General features: G+C 41.0%; 1 protein-coding gene across 2 annotated transcripts in view; it reads left to right on the top strand.

Moving 5' to 3' along the window:
• Positions 1–4,916: 4,916 nt before the first annotated feature.
• LOC126109760 (haloacid dehalogenase-like hydrolase domain-containing protein 2) overlaps positions 4,917–25,705 on the top strand; it is a 49,950-nt gene continuing 29,161 nt past the window's right edge. Inside the window, exons 1-3 of one of the 2 annotated variants that reach the window (XM_049914812.1) lie at positions 4,917–5,044; positions 19,596–19,700; positions 21,895–22,197. In XM_049914812.1, the coding sequence (XP_049770769.1) occupies positions 19,690–19,700; positions 21,895–22,197 (314 nt within the window). In that variant the 5' untranslated portion in view covers positions 4,917–5,044; positions 19,596–19,689. The remainder of the gene's footprint in view (positions 5,045–19,595; positions 19,701–21,894; positions 22,198–25,705) is intronic. The other variant, XM_049914811.1, reaches the window with a different exon arrangement.

Consider the following 25,705-nt stretch of genomic DNA (forward strand, 5'->3'; position numbering starts at 1 on the left):
CACTATAAGGAATGCAGTATTATATGCTGCTGAGACGATGACACTAGGAAGAAATGGGGCAGAACCACTAGAGAAAGAAGAGAGAAAAATACTAGAACCCAAAAGAGGTGGAGAGAGGTAGATGCGAAGACCTAGGGAAGAGTTGTACCGGAACATGAGAACAATATCTGGGGAAATCAGACTCAAAAGGGCAAGGTTTGCTGGACATGTAGTTAGGATGAGTATGGACAGAATGACGGAGAGAGTGTAGGAAACAACAGGGAGGACAAGCGGAAAGACAGGAACCAAGTGGGTTGTTGAACTTCAGAAGGACTGGTTGGAATTGGGGATCAAGGTCGAAGGAAAGAAAAATTGGAGGAACAAATATACACCGACCAATATGCCAGAGATCAATGACAAAGAAGAATACAGGAAAAAATTAGAGTGTTACCAGTGGAGCCGATAGGAGAAAAGGACACTGAAGATCTTGGAAGAAAAGTGGGAGAGAAGAAGAGAAAGAATGAAAAGGTTCTGGGGGAAGAAGAGGAAAATGCAGTCCACAAAGGGGCTACCCGTGGTCCTACAGAGGCCGCAATGCAAGAAGAAGAAGAAGAAGAAGAAGAAGAAGAAGTTCAAGTTGTAGACACATGGTTGATAGCATATGGAAGTTTGGGGCTGGCCATGAGTTGTGCTCAGATAGCCTAATGGGGGTAAGGGGCCGCTTGTAACAAGCAGGAAATTTGGGTTTGAGTTCTGGTCTGGCACAAATTTTCACTGTCATCCTTCCATTATACAGCTGGTAGTTGTCTACATTATCAGCTGTGAATATAGGTCATGTCGACCATTATCATGTCATAAATATGCCATTACAACTATCTAAGCCATACCAAATGTCAACACCCTTGAAAGTAAACAGAGGAATACCACAAGGTTCAGTGTTTAGGCCTTTCCTGTTCATTGTGTATATCAGTGACTTCCAAAATTACATGCTATGTGACAATGTACTGGATGCTGATGACATGACACTAATTCCAGATGGAGAAAATCTGCAAAACTGCTTACGCTACAACAAAGTAGTAACTGAAATTGGTAGTGACTGGTGCATGACCAAGCTTTTATCTGTAAAGAAAATAAAAACTGAAGAAATTCACTTCACCCTGAAGACATTCAAACAAAATACAAAAAATGTCATATAGTTGGGATTGCATTTACATAAAAATTTACAAAACCTATATGGGGTAAACATGATTATTATCTATATGGCAAAATTGCTTGTACTCTCTTCCTACCGTACAATATTAGACACATTATTATTAAAAATTTACTAATTTCTGCACACTTTACATTCTTTCAATCACAGCTACAGTATGGAGTACTACTTTGAGGTAATTAAGTTGGTTGCAGCACCATCTTCAAGAGGCAGGACAAATGTGCTAAGGATGAAGAGTTTTTAGCGAACAGAACACAGCATGTTGTTATCAATGGAGAGCCGTCTACAGACATTAAAGTAACCTCTGGCGTGCCACAGGGGAGTGTTATGGGACCACTGATTTTCACAATATATATAAATGACCTAGTAGATAGTGTCAGAAGTTCCATGCGGCTTTTCGCAGATGATGCTGTAGTATACAGAGAAGTTGCAGCATTAGAAAATTGTTGCAAAATGCAGGAAGATCTGCAGCGGATAGGCACTTGGTGCAGGGAGTGGCAACTGACCCTTAACATAAACAAATGTAAGGTATTACGAATACATAAAAAGAAGGATCCTTTATTGTATGAGGTGCTCTGCATCGCGGTGTAGCTTGCTCGCCAGGTTTCGAGAGGGTGCGTTTCTGGATGAGGTATCAAATATATTGCTTCCCCTACTTATACCTTCCAAGGAGATCACGAAAGTAAAATTAGAGAGATTCGAGCGCACACGGAAGCTTTCAGACAGTCGTTCTTCCTGCGAACCATATGCGACTGGAACAGAAAAGGGAGGTAATGACAGTGGCACGTAAAGTGCCCTCCGCCACACACTGTTGGGTGGCTTGCGGAGAATAAATTTAGATGTAGATGAAGATGAAGATGAGTTCAGGGGACAAGTACTAGATGGGATATGTGACTGGAGGTCTTTCTATGGTTGTAGCATCCCTGAACCACCTCTATAATCTCTGTAAGATGCTCTCATTCTAAAATGTAATTTATGGTACTCTTATTATGGGAGTCCAATTACCCAAACTGCATGTTCCTTACTGAAGTTCTTGCTCCCCAACAACACTGTCGTCCTACTCCTGCATAAGGATATCACTGATTGACAGATCCATCTTACTGCAAGTGAAACACAATTGTTCCCTATCCACCAAGTAAACATGACATGGTGTCTAGGGCTTGTTGTGCTGACATCTTCCAAATGCCACACCCCCAAAACTCCTTCCCAACATCCCACAAAACCTAGAAATAGTTGTTAATGTATCCTCTCAAAGCCTCAGTCTGACAGAAGTTTCCCACTTCAGCCCCAGCTATATTCAGTAATACTGAGCTGATCAAAAAGCTAATCTCCTTCACTACAGTGGAGATTCTTGTCACAAAATGCACTGACCAAAACAGTCAGAAAGGTAAAGCTGAGGACTGCAGCTCCTAGTTCATACCTCCATCCAATTGAGCCGCCCCCCCCCCCCCCCCTTTCATTCACACTTACCAAAACTGGTCACCTTCCAGGAGTTGCTTGCCTTCAACTTATGCTCACTTTCCTTTCCTATGCCCCTTCTAAAGAGTCAATACTCTTAGTAGAAGAAAATGGTAATGCCACCATCAGGTATACTTGACTTATTGTCCACTGCATTCCTTACTTTCAGACATTTCAGAAGAACAAATTCAAAGAGCCTCTATGCCACTCTACTTTACCTCAACAAATAAGATGTTACAAACACATCCTCACATGTAAACACTTCAAAGATATGGAGAAAAAGCAGGAAGAAAGATTGGGATTGAGCCTTCTATCAACAAATGCAAAGAAACTAAAATTCTGGTTCAGATTGCCAGCTTCTGGCTCATCGAGGAACCTATGAAAATCATGCTGCTCAAGAATGAATGGAAACAATAACTTCAAAATTTGAGAAGCTGAATAAACATTGTTGCAGATGCAGACACTGCCCATGTCCAAGAATATATCCACAGTGGTGTGATGAACACTAGATATGACACCTAATCTGCAAGGAACTGGGTAGTGGATATCCTATAAGTAAATGTCAGTATTTGAAAACATACTTCACCTCTCCACTCTATGTGTGGAAATATGAGTTATTTAATGGGTAGGCAACAAGGCAATTCCTCAAACTGGCCTTCCATAACAATCTACTTATATTGACTGACCTCACTAGGTGCAAAATCAAGTCTTTAGATTCGCTTTACATGTACTGAGAAATTTCATAATAGTGAAACTCCACCAAATAATCCATCTCTAGGAAAACTATTGAAGATTAGTATTGAAGATCAGTAGGAGACCTGAAAGTGTCAAAGAACTTGTGCATCCGCAACCTGGTAACCAGAGTGCAGTGCCAGTAAGTGGCCCTACCTACATCTGAGCTAAGTTTGTTCTTTCAGTGTGATAATTTCAGATTAATTACTGCATTTCAAATTGACTCTCCTGAAGACAGATGAGAGAAAGGCACCAAATTTTCATTGCCTGGGAATTCTTACGAAGAGATCAATAGGCTCAGGTTTAACTGAGGAATGAATGTCAAGAATTCCCAAGAGAGGTTCCAGGCAACACTTAGGAGCACATTCATCTGGTACCACACTTGTGTATCACTTCCACACTTCTGTGTAACAGCACACTCAAGAGTTCATTCTCATAGTAGACAATTGTTACCATTTACATACATGTAACATTAAGCAAGCAACAGTAAATTTGCACAAGCTGCATATTACACCTCAGAATATACCAATTTTGTCCTGTTCATTGTAAAGCTGCATGACAAGTCATAATATATGATACTGAAAATGTGCTTCTACTGATTTTTGTTGCTTCTACTACCAATGTTGTGTCATCAGCAGACAGAATTGTTCTATGCAAATCAATAAGCATACCCGCATCATTGATATAAATCAGAAAAAAGATAATGTTCCATTGCTGAACCTTGTGGAACACCATAGATGACTGAGCATTCATCTGACAACTACTCAGTGACATCTACAAATAATATTCCTACTTATCTTTTTGTTTGCGGTTTGTAATACATCCAGATAAAGTTTCTACAATAAGTTTTTTGTTTATTAAGATAGACCGTGACCCTTTGTAGATTGCTTGATGGGATGTATGGGGCATAATGAATTAATAAACGGCAGCAAAGCTCTGAGGAAAGAGGCATTACGTATTACCTAATAAGACATCTAGAAAGGTTTAGTTGTTCCATGATGAGTTTGAAATGTCGTTGGTTTTTCCATATAACTCCGAATCCCGCTTGCGGTGAAGGAAATTTGAAATTCTGACACAATCGTATGCATTTAGGGCTGCAAAATGAAATATTACAGCTATAGCTAATATTATAGCTAATATTGTAGCTAATATTGCTACATAACTTCCAGAAACGTACTTACGGCATAAAACTCGTTACTTTTTATGAAACATGCGTTCGGAATTTAGTCTATAATTCTATTTGATACTCTATTATTCGAATTCATATTTCCGCCAACATCGAATTTGGCGGTCTTCCTATGTTTGGTGCAGCCAATCATTGTAACCAACTTCCCATAGTCAATGTTACTGAACGAGGAATAAATGAACCGAATTGAAGCAGCAGCAGATCATCAGCTATGTGATACTATCTACGTTTTTCTGATTATTGCTGTATATAATTCTACTGAATATATTTTGTTAAATGATGACACAATTTTTGTCATGGATGAGTAGGTCAAGTTGGCAGAAATGCAGAACACATAGATCATAGATAAGTGGATTATGTATGGCGAAGACAATAATTAGCAAAATGGGGAAACGAGTGAGATTAGTATTAATCGATCTTAGTGGCACTTTACACATAGAAGATGAGCCTACTCCAGGAGCTGTGGACGCTCTGAAGAGGTGTGACGCTGAACAAAAACGATAAAAAGATTACGTCTTATATTATTTGTTGCAGGTCCCGAAGTGCACTGGCTGATGTCAGTGCGTTCAACCGCTTACCCACAGTTACACTTGCGACGCTAATGATTCATAATAAGAAGCATGAGATTCACTCTTTAATTTACATGTCGATAAACACGCCGTAAAAACTTGCCTTGACCCTGTGATGAAAACACACCGTATGCTATAGAAGCAAAGAAACGTAACATTTGCAACAGTGTGTTCCGTTTTAGGAAAGTCTCATCCGTTTATCGCATCAGAGGTTTCTAGTTGTATTTGATACACAACGAAAACGTTGTCTATGCACTTTTTCTCGGGAGGAGTGATGCTGTTGTTGGCCTCGTCGAAAACATTTCGGATTTACGCCGTTTTTAGTCAGGATGCACATATTACTTTGTACTTCAGTATTTTTTTCCAGTGTTCTAGGTGACTGATTACTGGCTGTTACTGTTAGAATTGCTTCTTAATTACCAATTTGGCCGTTGGATGAGTTACTGTTTCTCTACCACACTGACAACATTCTGCCAAAAGAGTAAACCAAGAACATGAAGTTACATTCTTGTTTTTTTTTTTCGTTGTATTTCGTACATTTAAGATTTCTGCTTCCATGCCTTTCAAGCCAGACATTATGACAGACATTTGTCGCGTTGTTGTAGTCACAATGGATACTGATATTGTTGTTTACAACCTATAAGAATAAGCATCATCTAGTAATTCACATAGTTTCAAACTGATTTAAACCAAAACGTGGTATTGGTACCCACTCCCCGACCAGAAATGTGTTTTGTGATGCCACACTAATTTGTAACAAACCCCGAGTTGTGTGTCTGATCAAAAAATGAGAATTTGCTTGTGAGTTGGCAAAGCCAGTAAGTGTGAATGGCAAATAATCGTGTGGGAACAGACTGACCTGTAGAGTGTAGCCTAATGTTTACATCCATGTCATACTGAAATACACTTTACCCACATTTAGTACTTTTAAACACAAAAACTAAGACTGTAAGGTAAATTCAGAAAATATGTGTTAGATAATGGACAAGTCTCCAAGGAGTACTTTGATGCATGTGTTGTATGTAAACTGTAAAAAATGCGGTGCGGAGACCACTATGTAACTTTTACCCTTATTTGTAGTATAATGTGTCCATATTTTGTATTTCTAGTACAGATTAAATTTTTGCTAGCATTTTTTATTGGCTCTACATTTACGAAGTATTAAGCTTTTTTCTTGTGCATAACTGTCACAGAAACGTTTTTGGTTTTAATAGACTTGTATTGCTTCTCAAAATTTAGGTGAATCTCATCTAAGACTTTGTAGTTTCAGCTTTTCATTTTGTAATGAATAGTCCAGATTGTCGAAGTGTTGCTGGTGCAGAAATTTGTGCATGAACTGACCTCTTGTTTATGTCCCATAAATGTTCGATGGTATTCGCGTCAGGCAATCTGGGTGGTCTTCAAACCGATTGAAAACAATTGTGGCTCAGTGACATTTCACATTGTCATCTATAAAAAATCCATTGTTGTTTGGGAACACAATATCCATAAATAGTTGTAAATGGTCTCCAAGTAGCCAAACATCCGAAGGAACCAGTCCATCCCGTGTAAACACAGCCCACACCATTGTGAAGCAAGCCCCAGCATGTACAGTGCCTCGATGATAACTTGGGTCCGTGACTTTGTGGGGTCTGATCCACTCTCTAACCCTACCATCAGCTCTTACAAACTGAAATCGAAACTCGTCTGACCAGGCCAGCGTTTTCCAGTCATCTAGGGTCAAACTGATGTGGTCGGTCACAAGCCCAGGAGAGGTGCTGCTGGTGATGTACTGTTAGCAAAGGCACTCTCATTGGTTGACTGCTGCCATAGCCCATTAACACCAAATTTCGTCGCACTGTATTAATAAATTCATTCATTGTACATTCCACATTGATTTCTGCTGTTATTTCATGCAGTGTTGCTTGTCTTTTAGCACTGACAACTCTACGCAAATGCCCTTGCTCTCGATCGGTAAGTGAAGGCGATTGGCCACTGCGTCATCTGTAGTGGGAGTTAATGCATGAAATTTGGTATTCTCAGCGCATTCTTGACACTGTGGACCTCAGAATATTGAATTCCATAATGAATTCCAAAATTGAATGCCCTAGTTCCAACTAAACTTCCTTGTTCAGAGTCTATTAATTCCTCTCAAGTGGCCACAATCATATTGGACAGCTTTTCACGTGAATCATCTGAATATAAGTGATAGATCTGCCAATTCACTGCCTTTTCTACCTTGTGTACATGATACTACTGCCATTTGTATATGTGCGTATCACTGTTCCATGATTTTTGTCACCTCAGTGTAAATTGGACAAAAGACAAAGTGCATTTTCTGGCCCAGATGGGGCAATTGGGACCGACCGCCTGCCGTATCATCCTCTGCTAATGGGGTCATTTGGATGTGGTGCAGAGTAGTGCGAGACTAGCATGCCACTCTCCCAGCCATTGTCAGCTTTATAGTCCATGGAGCTGCTATTTCTCACTGGAGTAGGTCCTAAGTTGGACCACAAGGCTGAGTGCTCCCCATTCCAATCCTTCCACCAAGAAAAAAATCTTTGACAGTCCCAGGAATGGCACCGGGGTCTTTTGCGTAGCAGCTACCCACACCGACCATTCAGCTGCAGAGGTGGACTGATCATAAATTAGGAAACAGATAATTCCTATGTACTGAAAACATAAGTGAATAACATGACATAATCTTTTATTTGAGTTGTCTTTTGTCATTTTGCAACATGGACTTGGTGTTTTGCCTGCTATATTGCATGCTACTATAATGAATTCTACTGTAATTGATGAAAGTATGTGAATGCAGCTTGCCGCTAACTTGGTGTAATGTTTTGTCTGTACAGAGGTGTATCTGTCGCCTTTATTACCCCTTCACTCTCACACACAAATCGGTACAATACAGTTAGGGCCTCCTGTTTTATCTTGAGGCTGATCCGTGATAAGACAGGCAAACAATTGTGCTAATGGAGGATTCTGAGTATTTTCTCGAATTTCATTCGCTCTCTCTCTCTCTCTCTCTCTCTCTATCTCTCTCTCTCTCTATCTCTCTCTCTCTCTCTGTCCTTTATCTGTGTACAGTTTTAAATATATTATTTCATTTACGTGGAATCAGCCCAATAGAATCTCTGGTGGAGCCCTTCGTCTTAATATTCAGCGGCTGGTTTGCTGGAAAAGATCTTTACATTTGTTATTATTGTTAAGCGCTGCATTCAGTTGGGAAAAATCGATCGTTTGAACCATTCGTTCATTTTTACGACAGATTTAGAATTTCAGATGTGGACGAAGCCTTTTTGGACGATTTTATCAAAACTCGGTGACTGCAGGCTCTCTTCGTCACAGCTGAAACTTCCCCACTAATTACAGGGCCAAGGCAATCATCAATGATTCAGACAGAGAACTCATTCGTCATTCACTCTAGAATAAAAGGGTCACAAACCTTATTTCTGAGGAAAATAGTATATTCAATCCATCTCCATTACATGTTCCGTTTTCTGTTGATTCCAAGTCTTACTTAATTTTCGTTTACCGTTTTTCTCTATCCACCAATAACCCGCTAGTGGCACAAACTTTAATAGCTCGCTTTAGCGAGAAGAAGAGCAAATATGTCTCTTTTAGCAACCCGACAATCTTCCAACAGATACTTCCGAAGCTATACTCGTTCTCCCTCTATAATAACCATGGAGAATACATCTATGTATCTCTGTTATTCCAAAGAATAATCTTACTAGAAAAATATACCTTGGCGTCGACGAGCTGTTGGCGCATATATTACTAGAAATCCGATCAGATACTTTCCAAAAGTGAATAAATGTGGATGATTTGGTTGACCATTATTAATTATTGTGTGGTAGAGGGTAAATTTCCGTGGGGAGATTACACTACCTTGTGAAGCCTAGAATGTGTAAATAAGTGTGTTGAATGATCAGATATTAGTAATAAGACTTTATATACGTAGGCAAAATGTCTAGCTGATGGTAAATAGTCAAGCTAAACTTCCTCATTCTCACAGCTCCCACCTCTCCTGCCCACATTCGAGACAGAGAGAGAAGTGGGGATGGGATTGAATGTGAAAGTTCTACACAAACATAATGAAATGTTCACAAGAAGAAAAACTGTAATTTTTCATTTTTGTATTTCACAATTCATTTTTTTATCTAAATAAAAACAGAAGATTAAGAAAGGGAAGCACTTGTCGTAAAGTATATTAACATTGAGCATAAACTACTTGTTTATCAGTGTAAAGTTAGCACAGTAAAATTGGCAGGAAAACGGATACTTTGAATGAAACTACTACTTCCTCAAAAAAAAATGGAAAGCTGAAACTACAAAGTCTTAGATGAGATGAGATTCACTTAAATTTTGAGAGGCAATACAAGTCTATTAAAACCAAAAACTTTTCTGCGACAGTTATGCACAAGAAAAAAGCTTAATATTTCGTAAATGTAGAGCCAATAAAAAATGCTAGCAAAACTTTAATCTGTACTAGAAATACACAATATGGACACATTAAATAGACTGCTTATTCTTGCTGCTAACTTAATATGTACACAATCAGTGTGATATTTATCAGAATTAGTGTGTTTACAGTCAACATTGCTATTATTCAAACAGTTAATAAATATCTTCAATCCTTAAATGTAGATAATCAGGTAATTGTTTTTTTCTCAGAAATTCCGAAGTCTGTGTAATAGGAACTTTTTAAAATTTGGAAGCCCATTGTGAAACTTAAATAGTGAGACAGTCTACATAGAAATTATTTTTGTATCTTGTACTGTGGTTGTGTCAATCACAATCACTGATTTGTTACTACAGGCAACAATGCAAATAAGGAGTAAATGTAAAGTGAGCATAAAAATTCAAATTTCTGTAGACATCATAGAATTCAGTCTTGGCCACATTTGGAGAGTGTACTAATTTCATCTGTACACTCACTATCGATTTATAATGAAAAAGAAAAGTAAAAAACCTCATAAGATATGGGCACAGAGGACATGTATTAACTGAACTGACTAACAGAGCAACTAGTGACTAACTTGTTTTCCTGTTTGCATGTATTAGGTTCTGAAATAGATGTATTTTTATCTTTTTTTTATAGATCTGATGACAGATGTAAAGCTGAAAACAGTTATATGTTCAGGTAAAATAAACTGTGACCAAGACTGGAATATCTAAGGTATCATCACCAGGATCCTCCAACTGTAAAAGTGAACTCATTTCATGTCAGAGTTCTTTATAGAGGCCTTACAATATGTGTAACTACTTACTACACCTTTCTTTTGCCTTATTTATGTCCTTTGGCATTGTTTAACATCTCACCTTCATCTACTTTTTCTTCCCTTTATATAATAATGTCTTCCAGTTTGTTTCCCTTGTATAGGACTTCCACATATTTCCTTCTACCTTCCAGCCTCCCCATCTTTGCTCAGCACTAGCTCACCATCTGAGCACAAAGTTCCTATATAGTCTCTTCTCATTTCTCCAAAAGTCTCTTTAATTTGGCAATACATGAAAGCTGCTTTTCCCATAATAATGAATGCTGCATCAGCTTATCATCTAGCCATTCTTGATAAGTCATTGTACAGTTTTTGTCAATCTCATGATTGTAGATAAGTATATTCCCTTCATTTGGTGTATTTTTTTTAGCTTAACAGATCCAGAAATGAGAACAGAATAAGCAAGTTATTTGTTTGCCATTCTGTAAGAGACAATTCAAACCGAAGGGTCATGGTGCAGACGTCTGTGCGGACATGGTGTTGTTTAAAGCCACCATCGTGTTAATAAACGAAGCAGTTCAGAGGTGGTACGGAGGAGTGTCACTTGTTGCCTTCACCGTGTCCATTTGTAACCACCAGAGGCACACCAATGTGATGTGAAGTGGACATGTTCAAGTGGTGCGCTATTGTTTTCTTTAATGTGAAATGTCAAACTGCTAGACTATTTAGAGCTACATTCGTCTCTGTAGTTAGTTCCCCAGTGAAGCTTTTACTTTTCACACAAAAAATGAAAACCACTATTTTGCGATTCACACATGGTCTACGCTATGCAATCTTTCTCATTCAGTTCTCAGGAAACTATTTAATTTTTTTTTATTCTTTCACATCTTATAGTTTATCATAGCTTGATAATGAACGGTTTCTCATTTTGAGGTCGCTTAGTTATTTTGATATTCCTGAGTTAAGTAAGTATCGCGCATATTTCAAAACATTTGCAGTGGAAAATGTAGTCACTGGCCAGTTTACATTTAGTGCATTTTAGAGCCATCATTACTGCTTGTAAAATGAAGTTAACATAGCAAGATTGTTTTAACACTGGAAGGAGAGACATATCTCTTTTTCAGTCCCAAGTAAATAAGTTTTGAGATTTGGCTGCGATGAGCTATGATGTGCCACACTCAACAGTGTGGCTGCACGTTATGTGGAGTTGTGGCTCATACTTCTCTCATTTATGAAGTCAGTTACAATAACATATTAAGGTATTATTGCATTAAGGGTTATTCTAATTTTAACTCTAGAGATAGACAATTACAGATCCAGTGGCAGAGATATACACCCTTTGTCAATTTTTCTTGACTACACTAATAGTTTCATTCACAAAACAGTCAGTAAATGTTTTTGTTGTCATGCTGTCAAAAATAAATAAATAAAAAATAAAAAAAATTGTGTGTTCCAGTGAGCAATGAATGTGAAATGGGATTTTGTAGCAGATTGATGCGTGGAGCACAGTAACACACAACAGAAAACAGCATTCACAGTAGCTTTGAAGCACTAGCTCTTTTTCCAGCAATACTATACACACGCATACGCAAAACCACAGTCACACCCACACACACACTGTTGCTGGGAAAATAGCTAGTGCTTGAAAGCTAGTGTGAATGCTTTTTTTTTCTATTATATGTTACTGTGCCCCACACATTGATCCACTATAGGTGAAAGTTGCCTTTACATTATTTTACATATTGCTCCATCCATAAATATCCAGCATTATTATATGAAATGGGATTTTGCTATTGATGTACCTAAAGTTCTGAATGTTTTATGTTCACCTATTTTACTCTTACCTTTTTGATATTTCTTGATGCAGGCATTGTATGTGAGCTAAAACACCATTTTCCATATTTTTGTGACAGTTATTACATATTTACTTATGTCATCTTTGAAAAAAATAGCACTCTTTTTTTTTTTCCTTCTATGGATGAAAAACAAATAAATCTGTGAAGTTACAATATTGTGCCACTGAAACAGTCTGGTTTTTATGTGTTACTCATTTCAGAAATAGAAAGCGTATTTTGAGACAGTGCAACAACACAAGTCAAAACGCATAATGCTTATTGAAGTTCAAATCTCTACTGGTGACAGCAGAAAATATGGAAAAAATTTAACACTCTTCCTGTTGCAGTTACAATCAGCATTACATCTTCTGCATTCAGGCAATGAGTTTTGTCAGTCAGACCTTAAAGTCCAATATTCATTTGGTACTTGCTCATAAAAATTCCATTTTTTAGCTGAAATATACTGTCACATGTCAAGTAACTCTTTCTTCTTGGTACTTTTTACTGGCAAAGTTTATCATACAAGATAGAAAAAACTGAGGTGTTGTCTAGCAGCAGATTTCTTCTCCCACTACCTCTTGTCTTCCTTGCAATGCTTTGGCAAATCCACAGTTGATGGATGGTATGATTGTTTTTCTTAGTGTAGAAGGGTTGTCAGATGAAATGTGTAGCCTGACATATTCTGTTAATTTGAATTAGCCTCCGTACAACCCTTGGCCTAGTGTGCTAACATTCCTGAAATCCTGCAGATGAGGAATCCATTGTCTTTGGCACTGGCAATTACTGGAATCCAGTAGTCTGAGTGTGTGGATCTTTTGTTCCTCTCTACAAGGACAAAATCTCTTATCACATAGTAGTAAACTATACCCTGTAATGAGGAATTTCTGATCTACTACAGTCAAATATTTACAGATAATCAGGTTTTGGAAAAGCACCCTAATACACTCCTGGAAACTGAAATAAGAACACCGTGAATTCATTGTCCCAGGAAGGGGAAACTTTATTGACACATTCCTGGGGTCAGATACATCACATGATCACACTGACAGAACCACAGGCACATAGACACAGGCAACAGAGCATGCACAATGTCGGCACTAGTACAGTGTATATCCACCTGGGGTCAGATACATCACATGATCACACTGACAGAACCACAGGCACATAGACACAGGCAACAGAGCATGCACAATGTCGGCACTAGTACAGTGTATATCCACCTTTCGCAGCAATACAGGCTGCTATTCTCCCATGGAGACGATCGTAGAGATGCTGGATGTAGTCCTGTGGAACGGCTTGCCATGCCATTTCCACCTGGCGCCTCAGTTGGACCAGCGTTCGTGCTGGACGTGCAGACCGCGTGAGACGACGCTTCATCCAGTCCCAAACATGCTCAATGGGGGACAGTTCCGGAGATCTTGCTGGCCAGGGTAGTTGACTTACACCTTCTAGAGCACGTTGGGTGGCACGGGATACATGCGGACGTGCATTGTCCTGTTGGAGCAGCAAGTTCCCTTGCTGGTCTAGGAATGGTAGAACGATGGGTTCGATGACGGTTTGGATGTACCGTGCACTATTCAGTGTCCCCTCGACGATCACCAGTGTGTACGGCCAGTGTAGGAGATCGCTCCCCACACAATGATGCCGGGTGTTGGCCCTGTGTGCCTCGGTCGTATGCAGTCCTGATTGTGGCGCTCACCTGCACGGCGCCAAACACGCATATGACCATCATTGGCACCAAGGCAGAAGCGACTCTCATCGCTGAAGACGACACGTCTCCATTCGTCCCTCCATTCACGCCTGTCGCGACACCACTGGAGGCGGGCTGCACGATGTTGGGGCGTGAGCGGAAGACGGCCTAACGGTGTGCGGGACCGTAGCCCAGCTTCATGGAGACGGTTGCAAATGGTCCTCGCCGATACCCCAGGAGCAACAGTGTCCCTAATTTGCTGGGAAGTGGCGGTGCGGTCCCCTACGGCACTGCGTAGGATCCTACGGTCTTGGCGTGCATCCGTGCATCGCTGCGGTCCGGTCCCAGGTCGACGGGCACGTGCACCTTCCGCCGACCACTGGCGACAACATCGATGTACTGTGGAGACCTCACGCCCCACGTGTTGAGCAATTCGGCGGTACGTCCACCCGGCCTCCCGCATGCCCACTATACGCCCTCGCTCAAAGTCCGTCAACTGCACATACGGTTCACGTCCACACTGTCGCGGCATGCTACCAGTGTTAAAGACTGCGATGGAGCTCCGTATGCCACGGCAAACTGGCTGACACTGACGGCGGCGGTGCACAAATGCTGCGCAGCTAGCGCCATTCGACGGCCAACACCGCGGTTCCTGGTGTGTCCGCTGTGCCGTGCGTGTGATTATTGCTTGTACAGCCCTCTCGCAGTGTCCGGAGCAAGTATGGTGGGTCTGACACACCGGTGTCAATGTGTTCTTTTTTCCATTTCCAGGAGTGTAATTTGAGCATCCCTCATCTAATCTGCAGTATTTTCGCTTACATTTAAATCAACAACAGGAATTTTGATCAAAAAATTCCAGTTCCTTGGCTTATCTATGAATGCTGCCATTCACTTTGTCTAGCACAGTTTAGAAACAGTCTTGAGACATACTGTAAAAATTCTGGAAATGATCGGGATACATGTTCAGTTCTTTCATTAATTTGAATATAAGTAGAGATCAGGAGGCATGCATTGGATGAGGCTCTATGAGTGAAGTTGCTGGGAATCCAGGTGAATTACAAACTGATATGGCATCGCTGTTTGCATGAATTAATCAAAACTCTTAGTTCTGCCTGCTTTGGTCTTAGTAATCTCTTTGATTGTGTTGCCCTGCAGACACTATTGATAGTGTACCACGCATACTTTGACTTGATTATGTACTATGGAGTAATCTTTTGGGGCTTCGCAGATAAGCTGAAAAAAGTGTTTATTCTAAAGAAGCATGCTATAATAATATTTTGTAAAATGTCTAACCAAACATCTTGCAGAGCTAGGGATTCTTACACACATATACCTATATGTATACTCCCTAATGGTGTTTGTGATTGATAACGAGTGAATTTAGGATGAACTCAGCAATTCACAATTGCAATACTATGAGGGCAGTCTGAAAAGTAATACCTCCAAATTTTTTATTTTGTTATCTACACTCCTGGAAATGGAAAAAAGAACACATTGACACCGGTGTGTCAGACCCACCATACTTGCTCCGGACACTGCGAGAGGGCTGTACAAGCAATGATCACACGCACGGCACAGCGGACACACCAGGAACCGCGGTGTTGGCCGTCGAATGGCGCTAGCTGCGCAGCATTTGTGCACCGCCGCCGTCAGTGTCAGCCAGTTTGCCGTGGCATACGGAGCTCCATCGCAGTCTTTAACACTGGTAGCATGCCGCGACAGCGTGTATGTGAACCGTATGTGCAGTTGACGGACTTTGAGCGAGGGCGTATAGTGGGCATGCGGGAGGCCGGGTGGACGTACTGCCGAATTGCTCAACACGTGGGGCGTGAGGTCTCCACAGTACATCGATGTTGTCGCCAGTGGTCGGCGGAAGGTGCACGTGCCCGTCGACCTGGGACCGGACCGCAGCGACGCACGGATGCACGCCAAGACCGTAGGATCCTACGCAGTGCCGTAGGGGACCGCACCGCCACTTCCCAGCAAATTAGGGACACTGTTGCTCCTGGGGTATCGGCGAGGACCATTTGCAACCGTCTCCATGAAGCTGGGCTACGGTCCCGCACACCGTTAGGCCGTCTTCCGCTCACGCCCCAACATCGTGCAGCCCGCCTCCAGTGGTGTCGCGACAGGCGTCAATGGAGGGACGAATGGAGACGTGTCGTCTTCAGCGATGAGAGTCGCTTCTGCCTTGGTGCCAATGATGGTCGTATGCGTGTTTGGCGCCGTGCAGGTGAGCGCCACAATCAGGCATGCATACGACCGAGGCACACAGGGCCAACACCCGGCATCATGGTGTGGGGAGCGATCTCCTACACTGGCCGTACACCACTGGTGATCGTCGAGGGGACACTGAATAGTGCACGGTACATCCAAACCGTCATCGAACCCATCGTTCTACCATTCCTAGACCGGCAAGGGAACTTGCTGTTCCAACAGGACAATGCACGTCCGCATGTATCCCGTGCCACCCAACGTGCTCTAGAAGGTGTAAGTCAACTACCCTGGCCAGCAAGATCTCCGGATCTGTCCCCCATTGAGCATGTTTGGGACTGGATGAAGCGTCGTCTCACGCGGTCTGCACGTCCAGCACGAACGCTGGTCCAACTGAGGCGCCAGGTGGAAATGGCTTGGCAAGCCGTTCCACAGGACTACATCCAGCATCTCTACGATCGTCTCCATGGGAGAATAGCAGCCTGCATTGCTGCGAAAGGTGGATATACACTGTACTAGTGCCGACATTGTGCATGCTCTGTTGCCTGTGTCTATGTGCCTGTGGTTCTGTCAGTGTGATCATGTGATGTATCTGACCCCAGGAATGTGTCAATAAAGTTTCCCCTTCCTGGGACAATGAATTCACGGTGTTCTTATTTCAATTTCCAGGAGTGTATATTGTTTGAGATAAAATGTTCCAGAGGTAAAATAGTCCCCCATTCGGATCTTCGAGCGGTGACTACTCAAGAGGACGTTGTTATCAGGAGTAAGAACGTAGCCATGTATGGAAGTGAAACATGGACGATAAATAGTTTGGACAACAAGAGAATAGAAGCTTTCGAAATGTGGTGCTACAGAAGAATGCTGAAGATTAGATGGGTAGATCACATAACTAATGAGGAGGTATTGAATAGGATTGGGGAGAAGAGGAGTTTGTGGCACAACGTGACTAGAAGAAGGGATCGGTTGGTAGGACACATTCTGAGGCATCAAGGGATCACCAATTTAGTATTGGAGGGCAGCGTGGAGGGTAAAAATCGTAGAGAGAGACCAAGAGATGACTACACTAAACAGATTCAGAAGAATGTAGGTTGCAGTAGGTACTGGGAGATGAAGAATATTGCACAGGATAGAGTACCATGGAGAGCTGCATCAAACCAGTCTCAGGACTGAAGACCACAACAACAACATATTGTTTGAGGTATTATGCGTCATACATATTTCAGGGTCAACTCTCTCACTTTGTTGATGCAACCTGCAAGCCTGTGGCACTAAAGGGATCTGAATTGTAGTGAGTAACAGGGCAGTGTGACATAACTGTCTGTGGATGAGAAACAGCATGCTGTAAATGGGCTTCTGACCCAAGAAAACATGCCTCGAATTAAAATCCATACAAGAGTGAGAGCTGTTTATAGTGTTGATTGCAGTGAAATTAGTAATTTGCAATGTTGAGTTGTTTGTGTTTGTAAGGAAACGCTGGTGCAAACCTCAACGTTTGTGACAGAGCTCAGGGTGACGACTGTGTACGAGAACCGATGATACTCGTTGGAATCAAGTTCATGAACTCGTTAGATAAAACACACACACAGCTCTCAGGTAAGTGTGGCATGTCACAAGAGTGTGTACAGGCCATCATTGCAGAAATGTGTGCACACTGCCTGCTTCGAATGCTAACTTGCAGCATGAAACAGAGGAGACTGGACATCTGTCAGCTATTTCTTTGAGCATGAGGGTGGCGAGTTCTTTAACTACATTGTGACGTGTCACCATTTTGACTCCAAAAACAAGAGAGCATCAATGGAGCTCCACCAGAAAGGATCACCAGTGCCAAAAATGTTTAAGAATGTGCTATCAGCAGGTAAAGGCATGCTCACCATGCTCTGATACGCTCAGGGTGTGGTGTATTTGGAGTTCATGCCCAAAGGCATCACCATGAACTCTGCAAGGAACTGTGAAACCCTCAGAAAACTGAAAGCACAAATTCAGAGAGTTCGTCCACAGGAGCAGCACTCTCTCCTTCAGCATAACACTGCCAGACTATACATGATTGCTGTGACGTGTGCAACAATCCGATGCTTCGGGTTCACTGTCATTGATCGTCCTCCATACTGCTCGGACTTGACTCCGTCTGATTTTTATCTGTTTCCAAAACCTAAAGAACATTTTTGAGGACTTCAGTTTGATAGTGATGCACCGGTGCAAGCAGAGGTGAGGTTGTGGCTCCATCTACAAAGCGAAACATTCTGAAGTGATTGTATCAACAAACTGATCTTTTGTTGGTAGAAATGTCTTTGTCGCCATGGTGAATATGTTGATAAATAAATATGTAGACACAAAGAATAAAGATCTAGAATGTTAATAAGTTTTGTTCTTTATCGAAAGCCTTAAGAGTTTTCACATAAAAAATTTGGAGGCATTATTTTTTTAGCTTATCTCTCTCTCTCTCTCTCTCTCTCTCTCTCTCTCTCTCTCTCTCTCTCTCTCTCTCTCTCTCTCCCCCTCCCTCCCTCCCTCCCCCCCCCCTCTCTCTTCTCTCATTCACAGTGGAGTTGCTGTTGTTTTATCAAAAAAGTTGGACTTGAGAATTTAAATTTCACGTAACTCTAATATCTCAATTATATCCTGATTTTGCCAGTATATAGACAGTTTAGATGGACTGAGAGTAAGATGAAAGTTATGAGAAATAGCAGAAACGAGATTAGTAAGAATCATCATCAAAATTGGGGACTGCAAAGTAGACTATGTTAATGAATTCTGATACCTTGAAAGCAAAACAACACAGGTCAGTAAGCAAAAACACATAAACAGCTTATTACCACAGGTAAAGAGGGCATTCTGGGCAAAGTCAATCCTGCTAGTAACAAATATTCAGCTTAATCTGAAGAAATTATTTAACTGAGAAGGGAGCATAGCACAGGGATTAACTTCTATGGTACTGGAGAAAGCTGTAGAGGATAAAAACTATAGGGCAAGAAGAGATTGGAACGCACCCAAGAAATAAATGATTATGTGGGGGCAAATGCTACTCTGAGATGATGAGGTTGGCACAAGAGAGGCATTTGTGGCAGGTGACAACATACAAGTCAGAAAAAAACTGATGATGTTAGTCTTTTTGAAGCATTACATAAAAACAGCAGCAGAGTTGTATAGGAGGTGAAGCACTGGCATTTTTCAGAGTAGTTGTATGATGTAATCTAGCAGTAGTTACAAGAAGACAGAATGAGCAGCAGTAACTGAACTTCTGTCTGAGTTAGGCAACCAAGTTAGTACCTCTTATAGTAATTAGAACACAATACTACATTATTTGTATCTCTTGGTAGTGCAATACCCATGTTAAATAGCATGAAATAATAGTAAACATGTTCTAGATGATACATGTATGGTAGGGGGATTGTCAGACACCTCACAGAGAAATGTATTTAACAGTGAATAAACTTGTGTAAACGTAATTAAGAGTTCACCATCTTGCTACTGTGACAGATTACCATCCCTGTCAGACACCGTTTTCGTTTCCACAGAATCAGTCTCAACCTTCCTCACAACAGAACAGTATTTTCATCAACATCCATGCCACACCATCTCTATACTGGCGGATAGGAGCTGTACTGGGGCATGGCAATAAGGTAAATTGCTCAGGTTTTCAGTTAAGAAGTATTAGTAATGCGAAATTTGTAAACACTCTTAATTCTGAAAAGTTTCATAACAATCTGTTGACACTGCGTTTATCCCAGAACTTGTCCAGTGTCAATAAGTAGAATATTTGTGTAACTATGTGATGTTTGTGATGACATCATTCAAGAAAGAACTTTCTACTGTCATTGGTAAGTTATTCAGATGCTGTATTTATAGAGAGGATATCTTTGACCAAAGCGCCGGTGAGTTTTTACATCGATTGTCCCTAGTTCCAATACCAATTCTGTCCATTCGTTCACCCATCACAAATGAGAGACTTCGGGGATGTCTGTCAATTTATACATTAACAGTCAGAAACTGCCACTGTTGGTTACATTGGTTAAGTAAACTAACAACATATTACAACTAGCACCAATCTGCTCAAACTGATAATTGAGGTAACTGATGGACTCGCTGGCTTAATTCACAGGAAACAAATGCTATGCAGCTACTTGTTCCTACTAACAAATAACTACTGAGTACTAGTTACTTGAGACAAAGACCAAGTGTTCTTCTGCAACGTCAACTATGAAAATTTATCAAGTACTTGTAATGTACTTTCTACCTGTCTGTCAGCAGTGTCTCCTTCACGGAACTGATACTGTCTTGTCGTAGAGGAATTTCTACCACTCAGTCAGCTGTTACTGTAGTTACAACTGTAGCTACTGACCTCCAATGCCACTGGTCACTGCTCAGTAATTACTGACTGTTCCAGTTACTGCCATACTTTTATGTGCCTTTTGAAGATCTTACTCTTTCGTGTATGGTGCCTTCCATCTACTTTCACTACATTACCAACTTATTTTTCAGGGCTTTGGAATAGTCTTATCTTTTCATGTCTGTGTTAACTTCTTTCTAGAAGTCAGAGTTCCTGGTCAAAATTTCCCTACGATAAGCAAGCGATGACCCAGATCTCTCCTTCCAATATCTCCTGATGTTTACCCTCAGTGCAGCTGTTATTCACAGACATCCCACTTTCCCTACATGTTCCGGCTGTCTGCGTGTCATCATATAGAACATGTGGATGTGCCTGCCTAGAGGTTTTGGCTGGATAATCTCCCCCCCCCCCCTTCTCCCCACCCCAGATTGAAACTGTGTGGCAGACTGAGATGTGTGGCAGACTGAGACTCGGACTTGGGACCTTTTTCCGATTGTAAGCAAGTGCTATACTGACTGAAGTACTCAAAAGTGACTCGCTGCGCTTCTGCCGGTACCTCATCTCCTAACTTCCAGACTTAACAGAGGTTTTCCTGTGTCACAGACTTGCAAGTTTCACAGGAAAACGTTTGTGAAGTATGGAAGCGATAAGATGAGGTACTGGCAAAAGTGAAGCTGTGAGACACGTTTGGGTATCTCAAATCAGTATAGCACTTGCCCACGAAAAACAAAGTTCTCACCTCCAAGTCTCAATCCGGCGCACAGTTTTAACCTGCCAGGAAGTTTCATATAAATACACACAATGCTGCAAATTGAAAATTTCATTCTAAAATATTCTATGGCCAAGCCAACATATTTAACAGTTTATGTATTTTCAGTAATTTGTATTGCAAGTGAAGTAAATTGCTGTTGTTAGGTTAGGTTAGGTTAGTATTGCGTGCCCATTGGCACACTTCACAACAAACTGCCAGTAATTAGGTTTATGAAGCTGTAATTTGAGGAAATGTGTTAGCCGTAAGATGCGGTGCCCAGAAAATGTTTAATACGGCCCAGTTTTAAAAAGAAGGTGTTCCTGCATTTATTTTTCAGGGCTTTGGAATAGTCTATCTTTTCATGTCTGTGTTAACTTCTTTCTAGAAGTCAGAGTTCCTGGTCAAAATTTCCCTACGATAAGCAAGCGATGACTCGGATCTCTTCTTTCAGTATCTCTTGATGTTTACTCTCAGTGCAATTGTTATTCACTGATGTCGCACTTTCCCTACATGTTCCGGCTGTCTACATCAAAGAGTGTATTAGCAAAATTAATTTTTGTATATGTTCTCAATAATATCACATAAAGTAGTTTGTATATAATAATAGCCCTCTGAACTTTCCAGGTACAGTAAAAATATCAATTTAAGTAATGAATGGAAAGTGCTCTCTTTTGACAGAGAGTAACTAGACTGTGTAGTCTTTGTACTTCAGCAAATCCCTCACTGTTCAAAACAGGTTGCAACAGAGCAGTTTATCATTGCGCTTCGTCACAAACACTACCAAGGAGTCGAGGGCACGTCTCCACGGCCGGCTCACGAAGATCGGGTTCACTGTCCAGCCCGAGGATATCCTGTCCAGTCTGTGGGCGGCCAGAGAACTGGTGGAGCGGCGGGGACTGCGGCCACTGCTGCTGCTGGACGCACAGGCCGAGGAGGACTTCACGGGGCTCGGTGCATCTGGGGAGGACGAAGCGGATTCCGTTCTTGTCGGCCTGGCGCCAGACAAGTTCAATTACAAGGAGCTCAACACAGCATTCAGGTGAAAACTGCACCAAAGCTTTAAGGCAGGTTGCCTCTTTTAAATTTAGTTAGCCAGTAAAAGCTCTGAACTAGGTATTGATGTAAAATTTGGTCATCTCTGTCTGTAACTATGTTTACAAATGTTTAAATTGATTGAAATTTTCAATGAAGTACAGTGAAGCCAAAGTCTGCGTAGATCAAGAATACTGTTACATACACTGAAGTGTATTGGGGGGAAGAAATGAAAGAGGAAGCCGCCTGGTAGAATTTTGCACAGAGCATAACTTAATCATAGCTAACACTTGGTTCAAGAATCATAAAAGAAGGTTGTATACATGGAAGAAGCCTGGAGATACTGACAGGTTTAAGATAGATTATATAATGGTAAGACAGAGATTTAGCAACTAGGTTTTAAATTGCAAGACATTTCCAGGGGCGGATGTGGACTCTGACCACAATCTGAAGCAACTGCAAAAAGGTGGCAATTTAAGGAGATGGGACCTGGATAATCTGACTAAACCAGAGGTTGTACAGTGTTTCAGGGAGAGCATAAGGGAACAATTGACAAGAATGCGGGAAAGAAATACGGTAGAAGAAGAATGGGTAGCTTTGAGGTATGAAGTAGAGAAGGCAGCAGAGGATCAAGTAGGTAAAAATATGAGGGCTAGCAGAAATCCTTGGATAACAGAAGAAATATTGAATTTAATTGATGAAAGGAGAAAAACTAAAAATGCAGTAAATGAAGCAGACAAAAAGGAATACAAACGTCTCAAAAATGAGATCGACAGTAAGTGCAAAACTGCTAAGCAGGGATCGCTAGAGCACAAATGTAAGGATGTAGAGGCTTATCTCACTGAGGGTAAGATAGATACTGCCTACAGGAAAATTAAAGAGACATTTGGAGAAAAGAAAACCACTTGCATGAATATCAAGAGCTCAGATGGAAACCCAGTTCTAAGCAAATAAGGGAAAACAGAAAGGTGGAAGGAGTATATAGAGGGACTATACAAGGGCGATGTACTTGAGGGCAATATTATGGAAATGGAAGAGGATGTAGATGAAGATGAAATGGGAGATATGATACTGCATGAAGAGTTTGACAAAGCACTGAAAGACCTGAGTCGAAACAAGGCCACGAGAGTAGACAACATTCAATTAGAACTGCTGACACCCTTGGGAGAACCAGTCCTGACAAAACTCTACCATCTGGTGAGCAAATTGTATGAGACAGGCGAAATACCCTCAGACTTCAAGGAGAATACAATAATTCCAATCCCAAAGAAAGCAGGTGTTGACAGGTGTGAAAATTACCAAATTATCAGTTTAATAAGTCACAGCTGCAAAATACTAATGCGAATTCTTTACAGATGAATGGAAAAACTGGTAGAAGCCGACGTCGGGGAAGATCAGTTTGGATTCCATAGAAATGTTGGAATACGTGAGGCAATACTGACCCTACGGCTTATCTTAGAAGCTAGATTAAGAAAAGGCAAACCTACATTTCTATCTTTTGTAGACTTAGAGAAGGCTTTTGACAATGTTGACTAGAATACTCTCTTTCAAATTCTGAAGGTGGCAGGGGTAAAATACAGGGAGTGAAAGGCTATTTACAATTTGTACAGAAACCAGATGGCAGTTATAAGAGTCGAGGGACATGAAAGGGAAGCAGTGATTGGGAAGGGAGTGATACAGGGTTGTAGCCTCTCCCTGATGTTATTCGATCTGTATATTGAGCAAGCAGTAAAGGAAACAAAAGAAAAATTCGGAATGGGTATTAAAATCCATGGAGAAGAAATAAAAACTTTGAGGTTTACCGATGACATTGTAATTCTGTCAGAGACGGAAAAGGACTTGGAAGAGCAGTTGAACGGAATGGACAATGTCTTGAAAGGAGGATAGAAGATGAACATCAACAAAAGCAAAACGAGGATAATGGAATGTAGTCAAATTAGGTCGGGTGATGCTGAGGGAATTAGATTAGGAAATGAGACACTTAAAGTAGTGAATGAGTTTTGCTATTTGGGGAGCAAAATAACTGATGATGGTCGAAGTAGAGAGGATATAAAATGTAGACTGGCAATGGCAAGGAAATTGTTTCTGAAGAAGAGAAATTTGTCAACATCGAGTATAGATTTAAGTGTCAGGAAGTCGTTTCTGAAAGTATTTGTATGGAGTGTAGCCATGTATGGAAGTGAAACATGGACGATAAATAGTTTGGACAACAAGAGAATAGAAGCTTTCGAAATGTGGTGCTACAGAAGAATGCTGAAGATGTGATGGGTAGATCACATAACTAATAAGGAGGTACTGAATAGAATTGAGGAGAAGAGGAATTTGTTGCACAACTTGACTAGAAGAAGGTATCGGTTGGTAGGACATGTTCTGAGGCATCAAGGGATCACCAATTTAGTACTGGAGGGCAGCGTGGAGGGTAAAAATCGTAGAGGGAGACCAAGAGATGAATACCCTAAGCAGATTCAGAAGGATGTAGGTTGCAGTAAGTACTGGGAGATGAAGAAGCTTGCACAGGATAGAGTAGCATGGAGAGCTGCATCAAATGAGTCTCAGGACTGAAGACCACAACAACACGGAAGTTAATTTATGAGGGCATGCTGTAAAGTAATGCGTTCGAATCTTTTTTATGTGAAAAGTCTTAAAGCTTTTTAAATAGAACAAATGTTTTAACATCCTACATTTTTGTTTTTCATGTCTGCGTATTTACAGCCCTCAGCTGCTAGAGGACTCTGGATTGTAGGATGTAACATGGCGATGTATAGTGCAACTGTATCGGTGTGTGAGAAACAGTGTGTTGTGATTGGGTTTTGAATTTGAAGAGTTCAGCCTCACATGGAGGACCCTCTCCAGGAAACTGTACTGGACCACATGTGGGTGCTGTGACATCTGTAACAATCTGATGGCTCGGGTTCACAAGCATAGATCATCCTCCGTACTGTACCGACTTGGCCTCAACTGATTTTCATCTGTTTGCAGAACTTAAAGAACACCTTCGAGGACTTCACTCTGATATTGATGAAGCAGTGTCAGCAGAGATGACGTTACGGCAATGTCAACAAATTCAAACATTCTACAGTGACGGTATCAACGAACTGGTCACTCGTTTGAAGAGTTGTGTCCATTTCCAGGGTGACTTTGCTGAGAAATAAATATGAAGATGTAAAGAACAATGATGTAGAATTTTATCAACATTTCTTATATTTCAAAAGCGTTAAGAGTTTTCACATAAAAAATTCAGAAACATTACTTTTCAGCATGCCCTCATATTGTATGGTGGCTATAAAATATATGAGAATGTAGATTAGAATCTGTTCAACAGTGAGACCATTAGAGACAGAGCACTTTCTCGGATGATGAAAGGATGGGAAGGAAATCAGCCATCTCCTTTTCAAAGGAACCATCGTGGCATTTGCCTGGAGAAATTTAGGAAAATCACAGTGAACCTAAATCTCAATTGGTTGTAACACTTGTTTGTTAACTTTTTTTATTTTGGTCTACAGTAATATATAGTA

Source organism: Schistocerca cancellata, chromosome 12 (genome assembly GCF_023864275.1).
Source record: "Schistocerca cancellata isolate TAMUIC-IGC-003103 chromosome 12, iqSchCanc2.1, whole genome shotgun sequence".
NCBI classification, from domain to species: Eukaryota; Metazoa; Arthropoda; class Insecta; order Orthoptera; family Acrididae; genus Schistocerca; species Schistocerca cancellata.